General features: G+C 40.8%; 1 protein-coding gene across 3 annotated transcripts in view; it reads left to right on the forward strand.

Annotated features, from left to right (window-relative positions):
• CLMN (calmin) overlaps nt 1-26,809 on the forward strand; it is a 98,162-nt gene that overhangs the window by 18,062 nt on the left and 53,291 nt on the right. The window contains exon 1 of one of the 3 annotated variants that reach the window (XM_070752844.1): nt 11,751-11,970. The exons of the other annotated variants lie outside the window; for them this stretch is intronic. Coding sequence (XP_070608945.1) covers nt 11,928-11,970 — 43 coding nt within the window. The 5' untranslated portion in view covers nt 11,751-11,927. Of the gene's footprint in view, nt 1-11,750; nt 11,971-26,809 lie in introns of those variants that run through there. 3 annotated transcript variants of the gene reach the window in all.

Genomic DNA, 26,809 nt, shown 5'->3' on the forward strand with positions numbered 1-26,809 from the left:
GAAAAAATAACAAAACAGAAGATAAATATAAAACCAGAAGCATTTTTGCTAGGGATACTAGATTAGAAGATGTAAAGGAAATGCTGTTATGTCATACTCCACATTCTTACCACAGTGAGAATATGTTTAGCACAATACTGGAAACAGGGAAATGTACCAACTGAAAGTATAATAATAAAAAAGATTTTAGATTGTGCAGAATTGGCTGAGATGACAATGGAGTTAAATGAGAAAGAATATTTGGAATATTATGAAATTTGGAATTCATTTTACAATTGGCTGGAAAAAAAGGAAATAAAACAGATCGACTAGTATTTAATTGAAATCTATATGTATATAATATTTTAATAACTTTATGTATATTAAGCATGTATATTAAGCAATGGATGATAGCAATGGAAATATACATAACATATATTTACAAAAGAATATATATATCATGAAGGACAATAACTACGTATTGATCTTAGATTATATACACAAGCATATTTAAATGTAGCTAGTGATGTAAATATATTATGTACAGTAAATCCTATACCTGTAGAGATATATGTGTATAAATGTAAATGGCTTGTGTTGTTTTGTTTAATGTTTGTTTGTCTTTTTAATGTATATAATTCATTTAAAAAAATAAAAAAATTAAACTATGGTGAAAGTATGCCAACATCTGGGAAGAGGACGGTGGTATCAAAGATTACTGACAGTGTTAAATTGCCTTCTCCACTGGTAACCTCCAGGTATCTTGTATTATCATGTGTTTCACTATACAGTACTCAAATATGGTAAAAGTAATGGGAAGTCATAATCCAAGATATCTAATTCTAAACATTAGAAAAAGATGGATTACATTTCTAAAGTGGCCACATACTGCTACTTTGATATAATTTCAATCTTTGTTCCGTGTTGTACTCCTGCTGTTCTTGGATCTTTATTTCATGGTAAAGAAACAGGTTATGAACAGATGGCTTTTCTTTGCCAATGGAAGAATGGCAAAAGTCCAAATGCAAGATTTAGGATTTCTTAGCCACTCAGTTATGCATTTTGCTTATCATCCTGGGTTGCCTTTGCAAGAAGAAGTATAGAAGTCTCACAGATACATTTGCACACTTAGGCATAGTTTTTCAAGACAGCAGACAGTGTTGTTTCTGGGGCAATGAGTCTAAGTCCATCCAGCATTCACCTATGTACAATATTGCAGTCTGTAGCAGACATACAGAAACATTGTTGCTTTTTCCATTTATGTACTATTAAAGACCCTTTAGTGTTATTCTGAGAGTTGTGTGTACTATTAGAATAATGCGTCATAGCTAATATTAAGTGAGCTTTTAAGTAATGGAACATACAAGATATTAACCACGATAGACCCTGCTGTCTTATTTAAGGTTATTGGTTCATGCTGTGCTTTAGGCCTTGATCGCTAAACCTGGAATCATATATACATATATGATAGACATATTCACTGCTGAAGTGTAATTTAATTAGTGGTTGATAGATTAATAAGATATCAAAATTAATATTGGGATGATTTGGATTCTAACTTCAGGTAGTGAGTCTAAAATATTTGTAATAAGAAGTGAATAGGAAAACAGCCATCTGGAAGTCTTTCCCCACTACCTTTGGACCAGTTGCAGAAAATCCTGGTCCTCCAGATGTTGCTGAGCTAGAGTTCCTAAGGTCCCTCACAATTGGCAATATCGACTGAGCTGCTGAGAGTTTGGCAGACCCTACATTCCCTATTCCTGCCATAGATCACATACCTGGCTGTAGTTTCCAATTTAAGAACTCAGTCAGCATTATTGCACATGTTTTTCAGGCAGGTGGTCTAGTTTTTGCTCTCTCCAAGGATGGAGATATAATAGTCTCCATTCTTGGAGAAAGCAAAACTCTTCCAAACTTAGGGAAGACTTCTGCTTGAGATTCTTGAGAGCTTCAATAACAAATACCAGTATGTAGTATATGTAGTGCTGCCTAAATCAGCAGGCTACCGTATTTGATTCAGTGCAAAGCAGCTTCATTTGTTTGTTTAAAATCAGAGGGACTATTCTTTAATAGAATTGAATGCTTCTCTTAAGCAGAATCTGGAATTTCAGTTTATATTCATTCCCCAAGAGAAATTATGATAGAAGTGTAATAATGTATTTAAGTTTTATGGAATAGCATGCTTTGTTATAATAGTAAGTTTTACATAGAAGTAGGATTAGGAAGACTTGTGTCCACTAGGAGTGGGGCCAGGAACAAATAGCATGTGAATAGCTTGGAGTGCAGATCTAGGTTTGGCAGCTGCTCTGGACAGAAAACTCTGCTATGTTGATCCAGTCACAGCCTGAAGCAATAGGAGAGAAATTGTGTTTCAGCTGTAAATCGAAATAGGCCAGATGAGAACTGCAAAGAAGAATCTAATATTTAGTTATTCTGATTTCTTTAAGAAAATAATTTTCTTCAACAACATAACCATTCTTTATCACTTGAATTTCATGTGATACATCTGTAATCTGTTGGTCTGGAATGGAATTTAAAGGTTATCTTGCAGAGGGAAATAAAATCAATATTGGCCCATATAAATAGAATATTATAGTGCTTTTAAAAATAAAAGCAAACCATCAGGGAGTATGAATAGAAAGCTGTGAAAATCTAGTGCGCTGTGTTACTGTTCAACAAACTGAACACAGTAAGAGGGACAATAAGAGGGTTAGATTCAGACTGAATACATTTCTGCTGAAATAAATGGGATTAAGTGCACCTAACTCATGGCCAAGCATTCTGATTAACTTAAAACAACTTCTTTATTTTTTGCAAGCTGCTTGCACATTTTTTATTATTTTTACTTTCACTTGTACTTCTGTTCCTTGCCAGAAACCCACATTCATACCTGCACACTTTATACAACTATGAATCTATGAATGACTTAATGAATCTAGGTTGATTTTTATATTTGGAAAATCTGCAAAATGTGTGGAAGCAGATTGCTGTATCATTAGTTGCTTTTTTCCCCCCCTTCCAAAATTTTAGAGTCTGTTAGACTAGAACATCCTATCTTTTCAGCATCTGGTTTTATCAATAATACATAATAAATTGCTACAAAAACCTATGCTACCAGATAAAGACTAAATGCACCAATTATCATATCAAAAGAGGAAAACCACCTGTACATGAAATCCATTGATGCTTTCTATAATTTTGTAAACAACAAACTTAAGACTAAAGAGCCATCCCATCCTAAAAAGACCTAATAGTAAAAACTGTAATGATGAAACTGTTAAAGCCAACCTTTTAAACACATTCTTTGGCTCAGTCTTTGTAAACAGCAGTGGTTCATGCCCACTACAGTATTTCCTAATCATACCACCAATAATCACAATGATCTAATACATATTAATTTTACAGAAGATAAAGTTGAAAAACACTATGCCGTCTAAAACCATCTCTATCAATTGGACCTGATAGACTATGTGCATACTTCTTTTTAAAAAAGCTTTCCACTGCCATAGCAGAACCTCTAAGTATAATCTTTGAAAAATCGTTCAGGACCAGCTCCTTGCCCAACCTATGGTCACTAGTGACGGTCATCTCTATCTTCAAAAAGGGAGACCCCAGCCTAGTTGAAAATTACAGGCCAATCTCTTTATGTTGCATCACTTGCAAAGTCATGAAATCAATCATTAGCCAATCCATTACCCTCCACTTAGAGACAAACAACCTATTCTCTAAGAAATAATAGGAAAAAATATCCTATACTTTGCAATTCCTACATTGCAAAAACATATAGGCACAACTTGATCAAGGCAAAGCAATAGATACAATTTACATAGACTTCTGCAAAGCCTTTGATTCAGTAGTATACAATAAACTACTTCTAAAACTGAAATATTATAGCATTTCTGGACCCTGCATAATTGGATAACAGCATTCCTGTCAAACAGGCAACAAGTGGTCAAACTAGGAAGCACCCTATCAAATCCTATACCTCTTAACAGCGGTGTTCCCCAAGGCAGCATTCTAGGATCTTTGTAATCATGTTAAAAGCAATTGTGTTCTCTTCACTGATGATGTAAAACTATTCAAACCACTGATAATACTGCTACCCTTCAAAAAGACCTTGATTATGTATCAGAATGATCAAACAAGTAGCAACTTCAAATCTCAACCAACAAATGCTCTGTCTTACATATTGGCAAAAAAAACCCAGAACATAAATACAAACTGGATGGATATGACCTTGTAGATGACCCTTACCTTGTCAAAGACTTTGGAGAACTCATCTCTAATGATGTAAATGCCAGAGCCCATTAAAACAACATTGCAAAAAAAAAAAAGCATTAAGAGTTGTTATTCTAATCTTGTATAGCTTCTTCTCTGGTAATATTGTACTGCTAACTAGAACATACAAAACATTTGCTAGACCAATTCTCAAAAACAGCTCATCTGTCTGGAACTGGCATTACATATCATACATTAATACAATTGAGAAAGTACAGAGATATTTCATGAGAAGAGTTCTCCACTCCTCTGCTCGCAACAGAATACCTTATGCCACCAGACTTGAAATTTTGGGGTTAGACAACTTAGAACTATGCCACTTTCAGTTGGACCTAAGTGTAGTACATAAAATTATCAGCTATAATGTCCTACCTGTCAATGACTACTTCAGCTTCAACCACAACAATACACAAGCACCTAATAGATACAAACTTAAGGTAAACTGTACCAAACTCAATTGCAGGAAATACAGTAATACCTCGTCTTACGAACCTAATTGGTTCCAGGGGGAGGTTCGTAAGACGAAAAGTTCATAAGACGAAACATTGTTTCCCATAGGAAACAATGTAAAATCCATTAATACGTGCAGGGGGAAAACCCCCCCAGCAAAAAAACGCCGCCGCCCGGCTGTCACCTTTTAAAACAGCCGGGGGGCTTCCCAGCAGCCTCCCGAAGCCAAACGCCAAACCCGAACTTCCAGGTTCGGCATTCGGGAGGCTGCTGGGAAGCCCCCCGGCTGTTTTAAAAGGTGACAGCCGGGCTGCGGGGCTTCCCAGTGACCTCCCGAATGCCGAACCCGGAAGTTCGGCAAAAGTTCGGGTTCGGGAGGCCGCTGGGAAGCCGCGCAGCCCGGCTGTCACCTTTTAAAACAGCCGGGGGGCTTCCCATGTTAGACTACCACTGGATATAATCCACCTCCCCTTGATAACTCAAAGAAACACAAGCCTACCAAACTTGAGTTGTTATTCTAGCATGCTCAAAGCCCAAAATATTGATCATATAAACTAGCTTGTATTGCAGCAATGGCATATTAAACAACTTATTATTTTTCTGTGTTTAATTCATACCGTCTGATTCAAATGAAAAGTCTCAACAAAGAAGGGCTCGCTAAGTTGGGTTATCAGTCTGCTAGCAGTTATTTTGCTTAGCTAAAGGGCTAGAGAGCTCGGCTGTGAGTAGGAGCTTTCTGCACATACCAACTTTTTCATATGGAACTCAGAACAAAAGCCAGGATCTGATTGATCTGGGCAGATCTACTTTCAAGTTGAGAAAGGATGTCAGGCTAGATTACGAGGAAGCTCAGGAGGTATTCCAGTATGGTAACCAGAGTTGCATTTGGAGACTGCCTATGTTTATTTAATCTATTCAGGACACTGAAAAATGAATGGTTTTTAGCAAACAGTTCTTTTCAAATTGTTTGGAACATAAACTTGAATGATGCATTCAGTTTCACTAAATCATATAGTATGTTGATGCTCAATTCCAATAGGTGTTTTTCACAACCTTTTAGTTTTGCTTAGAATTTTGGGTGGATCCAATCATTGGGTTATTTACTATCGCTTGGCTTAAGTAATGGTTGTGATGTATTCAGTGATGCATTGTTAAAGAAATTATGGCTTAGTGTGATATGTCAACCATGAGCTATGACTTTGATGCTGGAATGCACACAAGTATCTGAAACTAACTGTTGATGAAGAAATTGTGATTTTGTAGTGACATTATGGTACAAACCTCACCTTTATATTAGAAATAACAAGTACATAAATCACTGGTTTGCTTTGTAATGACCTAATAAATATTTTGTCACCTGTTCCCTCCCCACATCCTGAGCCCTGAAGTGGTCCTGACTTTTTTCTTTTTTACTTGTTTAACATCAAGATTTTGTTTGGTCCATACTTTACTTGTTTAACATCAAGATTTTGTTTGGTTGTTTTATAGGTCATGGCACAACCCTGTTCCAATGAATATCTTGTAACTTTTATAGATGCTGAGGATCATTTCATTTGTTATTCAGATACAAGTTTAGATTCTTCATTGGTTACCCATTCAGCAGATTGCCTTGCTAATTATGGCTTTCAAACCAAGAGAAAATGACATTAAGCTTTACCTCATTAACACTTTATATTTATATTTCTACATTTTTAATATGGACATAAGCAGATTCAATTGGAAATTCCCTATCTAGATTTCTACATTTCTAAAATAGCTTTTATATGTGTGTGTGGATTTGAACAGAGTGTATGTATATACATTGTATGAAATTGTTTTACATCTTGCAAAATATGTTGAAGAAACCCAGGGATGGTAGAAAAAAATAGCCAATACTTTTAATCTTGCAATGCTAGCAATAATTTAAAATATATTTGTCCATGCTTTATGTTTCTCTTTCCAGTCATTGATGCCATGTGACCAAACTTGTTTATATTTACCACGTCTGTATAATTATGCATTTATGCATTTCATATTCATCAAAAATGCTTCCCAAACTTTTAAGATTTTAATTGCCATGGGATCTAATAGGGTTGAATACCCTGTAATGGTGACTTAGAAATTGAATCTTGTATTAAGAGTGAACACAGTACTTCAAAAATTGGAATACTTTAATAATAGATATTATTAAGGCATTCCATTTTTTCAGTCTTCAGAAGTCAGAACAAAGATGTGATTGCTTCAAGAAATCATTAAAATTAATGTTCAAAATGGGCATCTTCTTTCAGATCTCTATATTGCTATATGTTGAAAATTTAGAGCTATCTCTCCTATCTTCTGCTTTCTCCATCATATGTAGCCATGTTCCTAATGCTCTGCACTTCTCTACCTGAGTCAATACTTCTGCCTTTCTCCCCATCCTGATTTATTCATAGCACTCTTGATAAATTTTGCAAGCTTTTTGCTAAACATTTTCACTACCTGTGTGAAATGCAGGTCAGGCTTGCATAAACATCCTTTATTTTGGTCTAGGAATTTCTTGACAGAAATATCTTAGCTGTTTCTTCAGTCCCAGCATACTTGTCACTTGCCCATCAATGAGGGGGATAAATGAAGAACATACTGGAAATTTCAGCTGTTTCACCTCCCTACCAGGGCTTTTTAGTATTTGTAATCACATGAAGTATTTATCTTTTTGTGGCAATTTCACTTCTGCCTGTATCTATGTACATATCTATGTAGGAATGCACAGGAATCATTCTGCTTCATCAACCTTGGTCTTTCCACCAAATCCTAGATTCATCTTCAGGAGGGTGGTACACTTTTAAAGATCTGCTTGTTTGGTTACTCAGATGCAATTCTCTCTCTCTGCAATTCTCCATCACTTTTCTATTCAATGGATAACTTTGATTTCTTTGATCTCTGTGGAGTTAAGGATCCTTCCCTCCGTTCTGAAGATGGTGGGATGACAAAACTATCTCAAATGATTGAGAGTCATTTTCCCTGTCCAGAGTGTCAAATCAGTTGATGAGCTCCAGTAGTACGGGGCCTATTTTCTTTGTACACACTTTCTTGCCATATAGCTCAAGAAAGAATGATTAAGCCCGGGCTTCCCAAACCTTTGCTTTCATTACCCAAAACCAAAATGTAGGTAAAACACTTTAAATAAATATAAATATCCTTTACCCTGGGATTGGGTAAAGGGTTTGTGTGCTGTTAACCAAAGAAAAAACACTTTTATCCAATATGGAGTAATTTATCAAGGTTTGGGAACCACAGATGAAATCAAGATGTCGTCCAAGAAAATGGAATTGATCAATTAAAGCTGCCTGGTACTTATTATACACACACACACACACACACACACACACACACACACGGTGCCTTCTGCCTCTTTGGGATCTTTTCCCTCTCTCTTCTACTTGCTTTCCTTGGAGATCTCATTTTGAATCAGATATATACAGTAATACCTCATGATACGAACTTAATTGGTGCAAGGAGGAGGTTCGTAAGGTGAAAAGTTCGTAAGATGAAACAAAGTTTCCCATAGGAATCAATGGAAAAGCGATTAATGCGTGCAAGCCCAAAATTCACCCCTTTTGCCTCATTTCCGCCGGCATTCAGATTTTGTTCGGGTGTGGGTGGAGGGGGGGGAGACGGGGGAGACAGCGCAGGCTGCCCGGAGGGAGCCTCATGGGTGGATTAAGGGAAAAGTCAACAGTTACTGTCCGGCTTGCAATGACGGGAAGGGAAGGGAAGGGAAGGGAGGGAAACGCACGGGCGGTTTGTACGTGCGTCTTCTCTTATTTCCTCCCTCCCTCCTGACCTCCCTCCTCCTCCTCCTCCTGTATTCCGCCTCCCTCCCAGCCTTCGGGCCACATTCTCTGCGCCGCTGGCTGGCTGTCATCTTCTAAAGAAGCAAGAAGAGGAGGAGGAGCTGGGCGCCTTCCTCCACCACCACCGGCGCCCAGCTCCTCCTCCTCTTCTTGCTTGTTTAGAAGATGACAGCCAACCGGCGGCGCGGAGGCTGGGGATGGTGTGCGTGTGTGGAAAGGGTCAGCGGGAGAACTGGGGGGAGCCGTGGCCACTGCCCCGTGGAAGGGACCCGGCTGGGAAGCTCCTGAAGGTGTAAGCTGGGGTCTTTCCATGAGTGCAAGCAGCAGGCGTGGGCTGGGGTCCCCCCAGTTCTCCCCCAGACCTCTTCCACACATGCGATCTTCCAGGACGGCGAGGCTCAGTGACGGAAGGCAGCCGCCTGGCCCGGGAGGCGCAGCTTAATCCGCTGAGCCTGGCCGGCCCGAAAGATCGCAGCGAGCGTTGCCTGCGGCAGCAAGGGAAGCCAAGCCGAGAGCAACATCACCGCGGCTCCTGGCTCAGTTTCCCTCGCCGCCGCAGGCAACACGGGCTGTGATTTTCCGGGCCGGCCAGGCTCAGCGGATCAAGCCGCGCCTCCCGGATCAAGCCGCGCCTCCCAGGCCTTCCGTCACTGAGCCTCGCCAGCTCGGAAAATCGCAGCCCGTGTTGCCTGCGGCGGCGAGGGAAACCGAGCCAGGAGCCGCGGTGATGTTGTTCTCGGCTTGGCTTCTCTCGCCGCCGCAGGCAACACGGGCTGCGATTTTCCGGGCCGGCCAGGCTCAGCGGATCAAGCCGCGCCTCCCGGATCAAGCCGCGCCTCCCGGGCCTTCCGTCACTGAGCCTCGCCGGCCCGGAAAATCGCAACCCGTGTTGCCTGCGGCGGCGAGGGAAACCGAGCCAGGAGCCGCAGTGATGCTGCTCTCGGCTTGGCTTCCCTCGCTGCCGCAGGCAACATGGGCTGCGATTTTCCGGGCCGGCGAGGCTCAGTGACGGAAGGCCCGGGAGGCGCGGCTTGATCCGCTGAGCCTGGCCGGCCCAAAAGATCGCAACACACGTTGCCTGCGGCGGCGAGGGAAGCCAAGCCGGGAGTAGCGGCGACGCTGCTCCGGTTGCCTGGTCCTCTCCTGCCTCCGCCAGCCCCGAGTCGGACGCACCCTCACCGCCGCGCCCAGCCGCTGCCCGCCCCGTCCTAGCCGTAGCCTGAGCCGGGCCCCCTCGGTCACGCCTCGCCCGCCGCCCGCCCGATCCTGCGCCTCCTGCTTCCCCCCCCAGCCAAAAATACAAAGGCGGTCTGCCACCGCCCGCGGAGCAATGGGAAGCTGAAGCTGCTGGCGGTTTCAGACTCCGTTTGCTCCATGCTGCTCCGCCCTGCCTGTCATGCGGCGGCAGACCGTCTTTGTGTTTTTCGCTGAGGGGGGAGCAGGAGGACCTTCCTGACTCCCTTCCCCAGCGCTGGACCTCCTGCCCTCCCTCCCAGCCAAAAACCCAAAGCGGCCTCCCGAACGTTTTCCGTCTTACCAACCTGCCGCCGCCGCCGCTGAGAAGCCCCGCAGCCCGGCTGTCACCTTTTAAAACAGCCGGGTGGCTTCCCAGCAGCCTCCCGAAGCCGAACGCCAAACCCGAACTTCCGGGTTCAGCTTCGGGAGGCTGCTGGGAAGCCCCCCGGCTGTTTTAAAAGGTGACAGCCGGGCTGCGGGGCTTCCCAGCAGCCTCCGGAATGCCGAACCTGGAAGTTCGGGTTTGGCGTTCGTAAGACGAAAAACGTTCGTAAGAAGAGGCAAAAATTTTCTGAACCCCGGGTTCGTATCACGGGTTGTTCGTAAGACGAGGGGTTCATATCTTGAGGTACCACTGTATTGTTCTCTTTTAATATTAGATTTGTTGCAATGTTATATTGTCTTTGATTATTGTTGTGAGCCACCCTGAGTCTTCGAAGAGGGGCGGCATACAAATCTAATAAATTATTATTATTATTATTATTATTATTATTATTATTATTATTATTATTATTATTATTATTATTGAGGCCTTTCATAGAAAGCTCATCATGCAATGTGTCTCTGATGGGTCTTGAAGAAAAAAGGCTATTCTCCAGTCCTTTCCTCTTACAAAGGAAATAAACTTGCATATGCAGCTTATAATCATGGTAATATCCTTGGAACAAACTTCCAGCAGACGTGGTAGATAAATCCACAGTAACTGAATTTAAACATGCCTGGGATAAACATATATCCATCCTAAGATAAAATACAGAAAATAGTATAAGGGCAGACTAGATGGACCAGGAGGTCTTTTTCTGCCGTCAGACTTCTATGTTTCTATGTTTCTATGTAATATATTCTTCTGATTAGAAGACAAACATAGTATACCTTGGGCAGGTCATCACTGCTGCTGCCTTGGTGTGTATGTTTGTAAATTGAAGGACGGATCATTAGTAGTTTTTCTGAACCATCATAACTTTAAATGGTCATTAAGTGACCAGTTAGAAATGGAGGTCTTCTTCAGGAGTGTCGCGCAAGCACCAATAGTGAAGGATTTTAGAACCAACTACTGGTCTACCTATGTCAGGGGTGAAATGCTCCTGATTCAGATGGGCTGGTTGGTCATCATAGAGCCGGTCATCAAGGCAACATGAGGCTCCGCCCACCCTCCCTGATGCCATTTGAGTTCTTTAGCCTCTGCGCAAGTGCCAAGTGTTCTGTGCATGAGCAGAGGTAAAGGAATACAAATGGCAGTGCCTAGGCAGGTGGGCAGAGCCTTGTGCTGCCTTGTTGACCGGCTCTATGATGACCAACCAGCCTTCCCAAACTGGTAGAATTTCACCCTCGACCTGCATGTAATTGGATACTTAATAATAGCCTGTAAATATGAATATATTTCAGCATTGGGTAATCACCATTAAGTGTAATTATGAGCCAATTTGATAACCTGGAAAGTCTTTTAAATCTGAAGCAGAAGTTGTGAGTAGCATCTTAATATTTGTTCTCCTAACATTGACACTTGGATTCATGAATATTCTTAGAAGGAAGTCTTTCATTTACACTATAAGATGTATTCTATCAAACTGGCTTCAATGAATCATGAAATGAAACAATGCAAACTATTTATGCTGTTGTGCAGGTCCTGTTTGATCAGAATCCCCTTGGATACATCATTTTAATGAGTGTATGTTTGAGGAACCAAATCTCTTTATTAGCGAGCTAGGGCACATGTTGAAAAACTGCTGCTTGGCAACATGATTCCTGAACACCTCATGGGAATTTTATGTTCCAATTACTGCTGCAGATGGAACAGTTTGGACGTTTCGTAATGGCTGTTTGGATGTTTCAAATAGGCACCAGAAATAGCCAGCTACAGTCTCCTTTGTGAAAATCTTCTAGTTTTCTATGGAAAATTATATCTTGAAGGCTTTCCATGGCAGAAAAAAAGGTGAAAAGAAAGGGGAATGTGGCAAAAATAAAAGTATGAACGAGATAATGGAGATAGTAAAGTTAAAACCTACCTCTGTCATCAGGCATGGGGAAATTGAGATATTCCTTTCCCCCTAGGCCTATACAATTTATGCATGGTATGTTTGTATGTATGTTTGGTTTTTAATAAGGGTTTTTAAATTATTTTAAATATTAGATTTGTCATATGCTGTTTTATTATTGTTGTTAGCTGCCCCGAGTCTATGGAGAGGGGCAGCATACAAATCTAATAAATAGATGAATCAATGAATGAATGAATGCCAGGTCCTGTAAGCAATGATATTTTAAAATGTGCATTTTTAGCCTGTAGGAAAAAATGTTAAGGGGAGAAACAATAGTGGTCACCAAATGCTTCCAAAATAAAGAAAAAACAACCCAAAACTGAACATTAGAAGGATCAATCGATTAACCATGAGATATATTTAAACCATGGATGGATGATCGTTTATCATAGGAATGTCAAGCCCAAAACATGTTGTATTGGGATATCATTTTATAAAAATCCTCTTTAAGATTTTAATAATGTAAATTTCAATCTTTTCAACTAAACATTTTCTCATTGTTCCATCTGCATATTATAATCAATGTTTTAGTATACATTATTGAAACTATCATGAATTGTTTGACCTCTTCTTCTGTTTCAAATTTAGTAATGGCTTATACATTTTAGCAATTACATGTTTCAACATTGTATATCCTTCTGTTTCAAATTCTGTCTTAGATTGTTCAATACCATGAATTCTTTTATCTACTTTGAAACTTTCTGATTGCTGTAAGACCATTGACAATTATGTCCCCTGCCATGCTTCCTATTTGTTTCTGAAAACAATTCAAAACAATATCTGACCAAAAAAAAATCCTAAGTGGCTTCAAAGCCTTTGAAAGGTCAATGTATGCCAGAAATTGTCAGAAGTCTATGTTTATTGTGTGTGTAGAGTTACCACAGTTCTGTAATTTCCTTTCTCAACATTTTCTGACAGTCATAATATAAGTCAGTCAAGAAATTCTATCCAGTTATATAATTCAGAATTTAGTTTCATTCTATAAAAGCATAGGCTCCATTTTTGGACAAAGGTAGTCAAATTAATGTATTCTATATATAAACCTCTTTTGTTATATTACCATTAGAATCATGCTCACTTGTCAAGGTTCTTTTGCCTTCAACATTTAATTTTCCAGTTTCCTACAATTGCCTGCATTTGGAGCTGTGATTATTAGAATTATCTGCAAATGGAGACAAAACCATTATTGTTGACATTGCTAATTTATCCTTTTTAATTAAAATTATAACTTGTTTTATTATTCCCAGATTTTTGGGGGAGAGCTTGTTTTTTAATCTGTATTTTAAACCCAAGTTCCAGTGTTAGTTTTATTGTTGCTATATTTGCTGTCAACTACCTTGAATACTTGGAAGTAATTTTAGGTGAAAGATACACATATTTAAAATTTTAGACAGAGAAAGCCAAATAATTTTTGATCCAGAAGTTTTGACATCTAGTTAACTGCAGGAAATAAGTGCTTTCAACAAATAGTAAAGCACCTTTACAAAAGTTGAACCATTGTTCTTTAGTTTCCAGTTACATTGGGGAAATGGGTAGGAATGTGATGTAGCAAAAGGTTTAATGCCTAATCATTTATTTCGAAAGATGTTTTATCTTTCCTTCCCAATTCTCTGCACCCTTTGTGGGACAGTAGCAGAACTATAACAATTTTCAGTTACTATTAGTAGTGAAATATATGCTTTAAAAGAGCAGTCTTGTTCTTGAGATCCTTAGCATGCTCTGATAATGATCATAGTATGATGAATATGAAGTTGTAGCTACTATTGGTTTGCTGATGTCATATAGCATGGGTGTCAAACTTGCTGCATCACATTGCCATCACGTGACATTTTGTGATGTTTTCCCCATTTGTAGAGTTAGGGTTGCCGTGACCTGCATGTGATGCATCCAGCCTGCGAGACATCAGCTTTGATATCCCTGTCATATATCACAGGGGTCTCCAACCTTGGCAACTTTAAATCTGGTGGATTTCAAGTATCAGAATTCTGTTGCCAAGGTTGGAGATCCCCGATATAGCATGTTCCTTTAATATTGCTAATTGTTGACCAGTTGTTTTACTTCTATCAAATTGACTCCACATTGTACTAGATCTTCTTCCATATGCTTCATGTTGATTGCTGTACTTTCCAACATGGGACATGATTCCCAGAGTAGTTAATGAGAATGCCATCTTGGGACCATATATGGCAGATGTGTCCAAAGCATCACATAGTTTATAGTTCTGAATTTCATTGGCTGTTTTAGATGGGATGAAGCGTTATTCTTTAATTGTTCCATTTTGTATACTAATATAGGTTGAAAGTCCTAGTATTTTACATAGGCAGATTCTTTATCAAATAACAGTGTTGGTTGGTTGGTTGGTTGGTTGGTTGGTTGGTTGGTTGGTTGGTTGGTTGGTTGGTTGGTTCGTTCATTCATTTAGTCAAACAAGTATAGGATTGTAATTTGTATAAGCCTAACATAAGTAGTAAGTAATGATAAAAGAAGACAATAGGATAGTAAGACAGGGATAGTAGGCACAATGGTGCGTTTATGTATGCCCCTTAATTAATGATTGATAAATCCTATAGTTGCCTATAGTTAAGCATTTTTGTAGCATTGCCTATGGTGTGTTTCTGTCAGACTCTTTATCAGGGCTTTGTAGTCTGAGGTAGTTGATCAGTTTGACTTTTTTATATTGTCTGTGGCAGCTATTTTTAGTTTTTGACCATCTGATCTGAGATATTTAATTGTTCAACTTGCTCAACCTGAGTTCTCTTAGAGTGGATAGTTGTACAAAAGCCATCAGTTTTGAATAACTTTTTCTAGTCAGTATCGATCGTTAAACCATACCGATAAGCAGCAGTTACTTAACCTTTGGATGTCATGAGCTTTTCTTTTCACTGTCTGCAAAAATTGGGTGAAGCTCTCGCCCCTGAAGAAGCCGATTGATGATCAGGCCGTTCTGTCCCTCTTCTCAGATGACCAGCCCACCTGGCCCAAACACATGGACACACCTTGTGGAAATTATGAGGCTTTAATTAAGATACAGTGGTACCTCTATTTAAGAATGCCTCTACTTAAGAACTTTTCTAGATAAGAAATGGGTATTCAAGATTTTTTTGCTTCTTCTTAAGAACCATTTTCTACTTAAGAACCCAAGCCCAGAAAAATTTCCCAGGAAATTTGAGAGCGGCACGAAGGCCTGGCCAGTTTCCTGAAATTCCCACTTTAATCCAGGCCATCACAGGCTTTTCTGGGCTGCCAGAGGAGCCTTTCAGTGGCGCTTAAGGAGGCTTTGGCAGTCCAGAGTGAACAACGCATTTTCCTTTCTCTGGTTGCTTGGAGGGAGAATAAACCTCTGCCAGTGCCCAGAAAAAAGAAATGCTCCCTTCGCTCTGGGCAACGACTTTCTTCCTCCTCTGCCTCCGCCCAAATTCTGAGCTTTTATTTCTTCCCTAATTATTTGCTTTTACATTGATTCCTAAGGAAAAAATTGCTTCTTCTTACAAACTTTTCTACTTAAGAACCTGGTCACAGAACGAATTAAGTTCTTAAGTAGAGGTACCACTGTAATAGTCTTTTGTAGCTAGAGGTGATAAATCAGAAAAACTGCAATCAGATCAGGAATGCAGCCACTTCTGAGCTCTGCTACTGGAGTAGGATTGCTACCTCTCTTATGGCAGCAGGAATGCAATCCACAGCCCAGAATGCCACCGGAATTCTCTTCCTCAGAACAACATTGACTCTCCCTCTGAAAACACACTCTCTCCATCCCGCTCTAAGCCCTGTTTTTCCAGCTCTTTTTTTTTTTAGTCTTTCCCCAGAAGTGGCCTCTTCCTTTTTCTCCTCTGAGTTGCTGGACAGGTAATTCTGCTCCCCCTGCATTTTGATTCCAATTTCCTTCCCTAGAGACCCACGTCTCATTCCAAGACCCCTCAGTCTTCCTCCTGTTCAGAGTTCAAGAGACCAAATTCCAGCCTTTAGCAATCAGGGAGAGCTAGCTAACTGGCCTATCAAAGATGGGCTGTTTGCAGTCGGAAATTCTTTTCTGGATGAAAGGGCTCAAACAGTTGAGAGAAACACCAGCAGCCCCTGTTAGCCTTTGTGTCATTTTCCGAGATGAAAACGCTGCTGGTAAAGCATGACTACACATTGTATCATTAAGCAAACATTAGATCTGGGATGAATTCATCTTGTCCAAATCTGACACCCTGCTCACCAGCAAAGACTTTCCACACGACCGCATCTTCACAATCCATATTAGAGAGCAAGAGAGATGCAGTACAGCCTTATGTTGCATTAGGACATACCCCACACTGAAGGTTTTCGGGGCCATTTCTGGAGGTTTTGAAGAAAAGATTACACAGCCATCCAGAATGGTTTGTGCATTCCTCCACTAAGCAGGAGGCTGAAGACATGCAAGGCCCCTTCCAACCTGTGGTTCTATAATAGCGGGAAGTTATTGGATATTTTGCCCTTAACAAAAATGTGATTCCGCATATGCCTCCTGCAGGAAGTTGTTACTTTAGAGGGCACACATTCTGCAGTGGATGCCTTTCATAGGCTTGGCCAATGGCTGCTGACAGACAAATTAACAGCCTATTTCCATATCTGATGCATTCCTTAAGGAATTATTGCAGTTCATATATTTGCTCATAGAATTCCATTCTAAGAAAAAAAATGGCCTCTTTTCTTAGTAGTTCTCCGCCTTTCTAATGCCATGACCCCTTAATACAATTCCTCATGTAGTGGTGACCCCAACTATAAGTGTAGCGCCAATCCTCCCAACAGAGCTTTAAGCTGATTGGCAGGAAAGTCAGAGAGACACCCCCACTGTAAACGCCTGATTGGTCGGATTGTAAAAATATGTTCCAAGGTGCCAGAATAGAAGCCTTAGTTCTAACACCATGGGGAATTTGTCTTTTCCAGGCAACCCCGTTAAAAGGTCATTCGACCCTCAAAGGGGTCCCGATCCCCAGGTTGAGAACCACTGGAAGATGTTCCTGTCTAATCGGATTGGATATTTTTGTTTTTTTGTCCCTTTGAGTTAAGGTTGATTCCTAGCAATTGTCTGTAGTAGTTCCTGCACTTTTCTTGGCATGGTTTCAATAGTAGTTTGCCATTACCTCCTTCATAGGTCAAAGAGAGAGTGACTGGCCTGAGGAAATCCAGTATTTTGCTGCCTAAGGTTGAACTAGAGCTCATGGTCCCCTGGCTCCGGCCAGTTGCTTTAACAACTTCACAAAATTGGATTTCTTTCTCCGAGTCTGCTTAGAGGGACGGCATACAAATCCAATAAATAAATGAATGAATGAATGAATGAATGAATGAGTGAGTGAATGAATGAATGAATGAATGAATAAACAAATAAATAAAATAAAATAAAATAAAATAAAATAAAATAAAATAAAATAAAATAAAATAAAAAGCTAGCTAGCTAGCTAGCTAGCTTGCCTACAATTGACAAATTAAATCCATAGTAATCCTTGCATTCCTCATTGCCTTTTTTCCAGGGCCATCCTGAAAACGGCAAAGGACCAGCCTGCAGTGCCTCTGCCAATGAAAATGGAGCTTTGTAGGGGCCACTCATTTTTGCTTGCAGAGGGTTGCAAGAAGCTGTCGCAGTGAGAAAGAGAGCTCAGGAGCCCATTTTCACTGGCAGAGCGCTCAGGCCATCACAGGCGCCCCCTGCTTGAATTATGTCAAGCTGGCCATGCCCACCCTGGCCCCCAAGGTCAAACACAACCCTGATGCAGCCCTCAATGAAGTCATGTTTGACACCCCTGAACTACAGTATTCTCAGCAATATGTAGCTTTTTCATTCTCCTTCAGTGTTATTCCAGTAGCTATTTTGTTTTGCTTTGAAATGGATCCGGGCCTGCTTATTAAGTACCCTGTTTCCCCGAAAATAAGTCACTCCCGAAAGTAGAATTGTCTAATATAAGGCATCCCCCGAAAGTAAGACGTAGGGGACGTTTCATTTCACAGCATTCCCAGAACAGAACATATATAACATATATTTGAAGAAAGTATAATTGTTGTACATGGAAATAATGGTACGGTAGTAGTAAGAAATTCTTGATAGGATTTAGTTTGTCTGGTTATGCTGGTTTGTGATGACAACCACTGTACAGTATATAATAAATGTTCTTTTTTTGTTGTTCAGCAATAAATGTGAATTATGCTTCATTGAAAAAAAATAAGACATCCCCTGAAAATAAGACATAGCACATCTTTGAGAGCGAAAATTAATATAAGACGCTGCCTTATTTTTTGGGGGGAAAGGGTAGTTTTCATATCTTTGACTATGAGTGCTTGGGTTTCATTGAAAAACTCATTAAATTTTTAAAAATTGATTTTATAAAATATGAACACACACACATGACATACAACAAATGCTCTGTGATTGTTGCCCACCACAAGACAAACATTCACATCCCAATACCAAATTGGGGGTGTTTCTTACATATACCATTTTAACTCAAGAGCAAAATATCTGTTTACATATTATAAAGTGATTCCAATTTATTCCTTGTAGCTTGGTCTCAGATTCTACTAGCCGTATATCATTTTACCTTGTCCCATCAGTTGTTGCAAATCAGTTTCATTAACCGAATTCATCCTTTTATCCATAATCTCAAGCTTTCATTGAAAAGCTATGGTTTCATTTGTTGTTTTTCTACATAGAGAACCAGATTTTTGCCATATTAATTATTTGAGAGAAATAATGAATTTTAAAGTGGCTGACTTTAACCTCTCACCCCACCTTCCCCAATCATGTATGTCTATTGGGAAGTCCAAACAAGATTATAAAATATGTTAAGAGAGCACTGTTGAACATTGTTAGCATGTTTCACATTACTTATATACCAGGGTATTGAAGGTTGAGAAAGATAAGAGATATGAATGGTTCGTTTGTTCTATAGGTGGGGATTGATTTTCAGGAAATTGGCATTCAAATATCACTTTAGACATTCTTGAAGATGAATATTCAAAATATGCATTTATTTTGCAGAGTTAAAACGTGTCGAACACGAGGACAAATTCTCAGTAACTCTGCATGCTCTGCTATTTGCAAAATGAAATATTTGGTACAGTTGTGCCATTAGCATCATGGAAACCACAAATCATCTACTTTTGGGAGACCAGATAGCCCATTTGAAAATTTTAAAGTATATTGTGAGCACTCTCAATAAAAATAGATCCAGAGGAGGGGAATGGCAGGATGGAAGGTAGGTACAGTAATACCTCGTCTTACGAACCTAATTGGTTCCGGAAGTAGGTTCGTAAGGCGAAACATTCATAAGACGAAACATTGTTTCCCACAGGAAACAATGTAAAAGCGATTAATCTGTGCCAAAAAAATATTCCAAAATGGCGCTCCGCTGGGCCCTGCCCGGCTGTCACCTTTTAAAACAGCCAGGGGGCTTTTCGGCGTTAACCCGAACCTGAACTTTTCGGGTTCGGGTTCGGGAGGCCGCCGAGAAGCGCCACCGCCCTGCTGTCACCTTCTGAAACAGCTGAGGGGCTTCTTGGCATTCTCCCAAATGCCGAACCCGGAAGTTCAGGTTCGGGTTCGGGTTTGGGAGGCTGCTGAGAAGCGCCACCGCCTGGCTATCACCTTCTGAAACAGTCGGGGGGCTTCTCGGCATTCTCCCGAATGCCGAACCCGGAAGTTCAGGTTCGGGTTCGGGTTCCAGAGGTCGCCGAGAAGCGCCCGGCTGTCTCAGAAAGTTACAGCTGGGTGGCGCTGCTCGGCGGAGCGCCATTTTTGCGATCGGCGTTGGCGTTTTTGGCTGATCTGTAGGCTAGAAAAGAGGTGGGCAATCCCAATAGGGAATTCCATAGGTGGAGCTTTGTCACAAAGTTTGGGAGAACGGTGACAGCCGGGCGGCGGCGCCCAGCGGAGCGCCATTTTGCGATCTGAGGTGGGTTCGTAAGCCGAAAAAAGTTCGTAAGAAGAGGCAAAAAATTTCCGAACCACGGGTTCATATCACGAGGGGTTCGTATCACAAGGGGTTCGTATCATGAGGTACCACTGTATATGTACAAAATAGTAGCAGTGTAGGACATAGCTAGATAGTCAACAATAGTTCATAGAAAATGAATTAGAAGATTTCCAAGGTCCATTCCATCTCTATTATTCTATTATTTGTTCTCTATGTCTCAATAGGTGGTAATAATTTGCCTATTGTAGGTGGCCTTGGTCTTGTTTAGTATTTGAATGGGGCATGACTAAGGACTTCCAGTTCTAAAACTCATGGTTTTCTAGCACTTGCAAGAAAAGCCTGACAGGAGATGCTTTTCCATGTTTAGTTTTACTTATAAATATGGCTATACTATCTCTTCTCCCCTGTACTTCATGACAGAAAGTAGATCTTTTAAAATTATCCTATAAGTCTTCAGTATCAAAACCTAATCAGAGCAATTAAAAAGTCATAGGGAACAAGAAGTGTGATAGGCTCCAAGTAAATGTCTCAATGAACGTTTGAGGTAATACTGGGGATCCTGTGCATGCTGTACAGTAGTCCTCAACTTACAACTGAGCCTAATGTTTATGTTGCTAAGTGAAACATTTGTTAAGTTCATTTTGCCTGATTGTATGACCTTTCTTGTTGCGGTTGTTAGAAACATGATTGTTAAGTAAATCTGGGTTCCACATTGACTTTGCTTGTTAGAAGATTGTAAAAGGAGACCATGTGACCCTGGGACACTGTGATTGTCATAGATATGAGTCAGTTGCCAAGCATCTGAATTTTGATCTCATGACCATTGATGCAATGTTCGTAAGTGTGAAAAATGGTCACAAGTCCCTTTTGTCAGTGCCATTGTAACTTTGAATAGTTACTAAAGGAACTGTTGTAAGTTGAGGACCACCTGTATTTTAGGACCTTTTATTACCATAGTTTTTGGACTATAAGACGCCCCCCCCCCCCAATATACAATTACTGTATATTGTTTATGATTGCTGTTAGCCGCCCCGAGTTTTTGGAGAGGGGCGGCATATAAATCCAATAAAACTAAACAATAAAACTAAAACTAAAAGAAAGTGGAAATGCTGGTGCATCTTATACACCGAACACAGCCATTTTGGGGCTCCCAAAGCCCCATCTCCATGTCCCATTTTTGTGAAAAATAGGCCTGTTTTTTTGCAGAAATGGAATGTTTGTGAGGCCTACAGAGTGCTCCTGGGGGCTGGCGGAAGGCAAAACATCCGCATTTCTGCAAAAAAAGGGGCAAAAGGGGGCAATTTTTTGCAAAAATGGGGGCATTTGTGCTTTCCCCCAGCCCCCAGGAACACACACTGAAGATTTCCCAAACCCTCACACACACACACACGAGATGACCAAAGCTGTGTGCTCAGCTCACCAGTGAATACAATGTAATGTAATACAGTAGAATGCAATAACAATATGATATAAATTTTATCTCTGGTATTATGTTATCATAATTGTGATATCATTTATGCATGGTTTGGACAAGCTCTACTAAAAACAGCTGGCCACTTAATTGTCAGCAAAAAGAATGAGCATTCATCAGTTGACCCATGTTTGTTATAGGGATCCCTGTTTGTTGAGTTCTGGCAGATAACTGTCTGATTACTTGGCAGGTGCCCTCCATGATCTCTTTGGCTTGGCTGCAGGAGAGACCAGATATTGCTTCATAGAGGCCTCTGCCTGATCAGGTTAATGCAAGTGCTTCTCAGCTCTTATGTAGGTCCTTTTTCTAAAGAGTTTAGAACTGAAAGGTTGCCACACCTGTTGTTCAAACATGGCTTTGGCAATCTAAAGAAAGTGTTATGTGTGTCTACAAGAAATAGGACTAGCTGACTCTTGAACTGTAATCCTTTGTATAAGTTTTATTTAAGTCAGAAAAGAAAAACCAGATTCTGCCAGCTCTATGGTGCTGGTTTGGCCACCAGTAAGTTTATTAGAGGTGTGTCTGCCAAGGAGACATTTCTCATAGCTGTATTTTTCACTTTTTTCTATTACAGGTAGTCCTCTGTTAGTGCCCATTTGTTCAGTGATGACTATTAAAATTTAGGATAGTGCTGACCAGGGAAACTTAAGGCAATATTGCGACATCATCATGATCATGTGATTTTTAATTTGGGCACTTGGCAAATGATTCACAATTCTGACAGCAGTATTGTCCTACAGACATGTATTCAAAAGGTGCTTTGTCAAGAGTCAACTGGATTTTCTGGCTGTTCTTTGAAGATGTTTTACTTTTCCTCCAAGAAACTTAACATATTTTTCAGAGTATATAATATGCACTTTTCCCTCCTAAAAGAGGGTGGAAATGTCGGTGCATCTTATACCCCGAATGCAGCAATTTTTGCTGTCCTGAAGACCCCCCTACCTTCCCCCCCCCCACCGCAAAGAGCTCTTGGATGCTGGGGAATGGCAAAAATGCCCCTGTGAAAAATGGGCCATTTTTCACCTGTTTTTTCGCAAAAATGAGATAGGAAAAGGGTTTGGGGAAAGCTCCTGGGCACTGGGGCAAGGCAAAAATGCCCCCAGCACCCAGGAGCTCTCTGCAGACTCCCCAGATCCTTTCCCCACCTTATTTTTGCCAAAAAAGGCCCATTTTTCACAAAAACTGGGGCTGTTTTTGCCTTCTAATTACCCCATCTAGCATGACGTGAGGAGGAATTCTGGGAGTTGAAGTCCATTAGTCTTAAAGCTGTCAAGTTTGAAGACCCCTGGATTAGGCATTAGGGGTGCAAAGATCTACAAACTTGACAAGTTTAAAACCTGTAGACTTCAATTCCCATTCCTCAGAAAGAATTCTGGGAATTGACGTCCACTCGTCCTAAAGCTGTCAAGTTTAAAGTTCGTAAAAAGTATAAATAGTTGTAAAAAGTATACATGTTTGTAAAAAAATATTCTGTTATACTGATATTTTATTAAATAATATATTAGTACACCATTTGGTTTAGAATACTTTTTTCCTTGTTTTCCACCTCTAAAATCTAGGTGTGTCTTATACTCTGAAAAATACGGTATTCAGCTTTGGTACCTCTACCTAAGAACTCCTCTACTTACAAACTTTTCTAAATAAGAAATGGGTGTTCAATATTTTTTTTGCCTCTTCTCAAGAACCATTTTCCACTTACAAAACCGATCTTCCGAAACTGTAACTGGAAAAGGCGGGGAGAAGCCTCTGTGGGGCCTCTCCAGGAATCTCCTGGGAGGAAACAGGGCCGGAAAAGGGGGGAGAAGCCTCCATGGGGCCTCTCTAGGAATCTCCTGGGAAGAAACATGGCCTCCACCCTCCCTGTGGTTTCCCCAATCACATGCATTATTTGCTTTTACACTGATTCCTATGGGAAAAATTGCTTCTTCTTACAAACTTTTCTACTTAAGAACCTGGTCACGGAATGAATTAAGTCCTTAAGTAGAGGAACTACTATACTTTAAAATACCCTCTCAATGCCAATATCACTGTTGTTTATAGGAATACCTGTGTTTTGGTAAGAAAGGAATTCCATCTGTCCCACTTCATAGGACACTTTCAATACTGTAACCATCGCTCATTATTGATTGTTCCCTACTCTGTCATCCTGTCTGCCCAACTCCTCTTTGATCACAGAGAGCAACTGGCTCTGTGACTCATCTGACAGATCACAGGCATGAAGCAGAGGGGGAAGAGATAAAGAGGGAGTGCCCTCAATGTTCCTCCTGTGACCCGTTAGTGGGCCTGTTTCTCAACATGGATCTTTCAACAGCACTGAAAAAAGGGGCCTATGACCAATTTTCACAGCTATGACTTTTGCAGCTTCCCCATATGATCAAAACTCAGATACTTGACAAATGGTTCCAATTTATGACCATTGCTGTGTCCCACAGTCATGTGATCCCCTTTGGTGACCTTCTCAGCCGTGTTCCTAACTTAACAACTGCAGTGATTCACTTAACAACTACAGCAAGAAAGGTCATAAAATGGGTCGGGATTAACTGAATGAATGTTTCACTTAGCAACAGAAATGTTGGGCTCAATTGCAGTTGTATGTCAAGAGCTACTAAACTCCATCCAAAATAACTTGGCTGATAGACCACATGTGGAAGAGAAGCAGGGAGTGACTGGTGAATTACCTTTTCAAGGAAAGATGCTTGGTGAGGCTAAATAGGAAACCAAGGGGATTTGCCAGCAGAATAGGTTCATCCATTAGAACAGCAAATTTTATATTGACCTACTTTGCTGCTGTTTCAAGAGCTAGTGGATTGCATTTTAATGTGGAATTTGGCCAGCTCCTTTTTGCCTAAAAAGTACAGTCTCCTAAAAAATTTAGAGTGATATGATAATGGTGCAGTGAAAAAAAAAACCCTTGGTGAGGCACGAAGGATATGGGAGGCTTGATCTTCCGTGCAGATCCGGGACAGATAGCATTTCTGATCAAAAAGTAAGAGCAATTCAATTTAGAAATTTATTTTATGAAGAAAAATTGCTTTCCTTGGCAGGCCATCAGGGACATGGCCTCCTGCATGGCTCTTGGGATAAATGTATATTTGGTTATCCTACATCTGCTTTAATTGACAGAACTTCTTGCTCCAGTTTGGAATTTCTATAAATATTAGAGCAAATTAAGATATTGAAAATTTATGAAACCCCAGACGCCTGAGTTTTCATATCATTTTTCTAAAGTGCAAAGTCAACCTATTTTCCTAAGGTAGTGACACATGTTCATAAGCAGATTCAACAGTTTGGCAACTCTCTGACTTTGGGCACTTTTCTCCTTTGCTTCCAGCAAACCTCTTCTCAACAACCTGAATTTTACATTATCAATTTTGCTACTGCCGAAAGATGAAGGGAGAAGAGAAGGAGTGGAGGGAAGTAGGAAGGGGCAGAGAAGGAGTAAAAAGGTAGAGGGAAGAGATGAACATAGAGGGAGGGGTGTGTAAAACAAAAAGAAAAATAACTCACTGATGAACAGAAAGTAAAATAGGTGCAAAATAGGATATTGAAGAATGATTGAAAAAACGTATGTGTATATTATTGATATATTCTAAGGTATATGCATATATATAAAGCAAGACCTTTAGAAGAGTGATTCCTCTATGACTACTACCACAACCCTGGGTATATAAACAACTACAGTGGTACCTCTACTTAAGAATTTAATTTGTTCCGTGGCCAAATTCTTAAGTAGAAATGTTTGTAAGTAGAAACAATTTTTCCCATAGGAATCAATGTAAAAGCAAATAATGCATGCAAACCCATTAGGAAAGAAATAATAGCTCGGAATTTGGGTGGGAGGAGGAAGAGGATAGTCACTGCCGAAGGAAGAGGGTGAGGTCAGGGGAATCCAAAAAAATCCAAAACTTTAAGGCTTAAAAAAAAGAGGGATTCTGAGGTGGCAAAGAGGAGCACGCGCCTCCCATACATCCAGCACAAGGCTGCCTCCCATACACTGCTCCAGAGAGAGAAACTCAGGTGGGCAAGAGGGGGGAACCTCCCACTCCTTTGACCGAAAGTTAACTGCTGCTGCTGCTACCTGCTTCCTCTTCCTTGCCATGCTAAAGGGCTCCCCTCTCCTCTCGCTCGCTCGCTTTGTAGCCGGCGCCTTTCCTTCATTGTGGTGACTTCTCAGTTTGGCTGAAGCTGAGTTGATCTGGCTGGGGCGAAGCGCCCCCTTTTGCCTTTCCGCACCCATACACTCCAAGAGGCAACCTTGTGCCGGGAATATGGGAGGCAGCGCGAGGGAGTCACCACAGCGAAGTGGTTTATTCCATCACCAAGTGCTCAGAGAAAGGAAAATGCTCCGTTCACTCTTGGGCTGCCCAAAGCAAAGGGAGCGTTGCTTCCCTTGGAGAGGTTTATTTCCTCTCCAAGCGCCTAGAGAAAGGAAAATACTTCGTTCGCTCTGGACTGCCAAACCCTCCTTAAGTGCCACCGAAAGGCTCCTCTAGCAGCCCAGAAAAGCCCGAGATGGCTGGGATTAAAGGGGGAATGGCAGGAAACTGACTGGGCCTTCATGCCGCTCTCAAATTTCCTGAGAATTTTTTCCCGGATCGGGTTCTTAAGTAGAAAAGGGTTCTTAAGAGGCCAAAAAATCTTGAACACCCAGTTCTTATCTAGAAAAGTTCTTATGTTGAGGTTCTTAGGAAGAAGTACCACTGTACAATGCTAAGGATCAGAGAGGGAAGGATGTATCCAATATATCCACCATAAATCAGTAACACAGACTCCCTCCCAAATATTCCAGCAGACTTCAGCATGGCAACAGTACTGTTAAATAGCATCAGTCGGAATATTGTTATTGGGAACGGTTGTGATGATTTTTCTTCATCAGAGTCAGGGCTGAGGGTAAGTGCTTCCTGGAGGAGGGCCTTTAGGCAGCCTGACAGGTAGTGGTTGTTTAGTTGACCATGGCATCCAGACAGATTTAACAATTTGCTCTCAACAGCTTCCAGGATTCTGGCAGTATAATGGAAAGCCTAGTTTTTCAAATTACTGTCAGGTTCCAATATTTTGTCTTCAAAAGCCTGAACAGGCAGAGTAGTCAGTTGTCCCATTTTTGGCTCGCTTACATGAAACTACTGTTTCATTACTCCAGTGCTTCTCAATTATTTTCTGTTACAGCCACCCTAGGAAGAAGTAAACATTTTGTGCGCCCCCAACTCTCTGATCTGGGCCTCAATTGAATTTTAGTGTTAATATTTATTTTTTACTTATAAGCTGCAAGGAAACCATTGGTTGGGGAAGGCTGCTCTACCTACTTACCTGGGAGTAAGTCATACTGAACTCAGT

Source organism: Erythrolamprus reginae, chromosome 1, assembly GCF_031021105.1.
Source record: "Erythrolamprus reginae isolate rEryReg1 chromosome 1, rEryReg1.hap1, whole genome shotgun sequence".
NCBI classification, from domain to species: domain Eukaryota; kingdom Metazoa; phylum Chordata; class Lepidosauria; order Squamata; family Dipsadidae; genus Erythrolamprus; species Erythrolamprus reginae.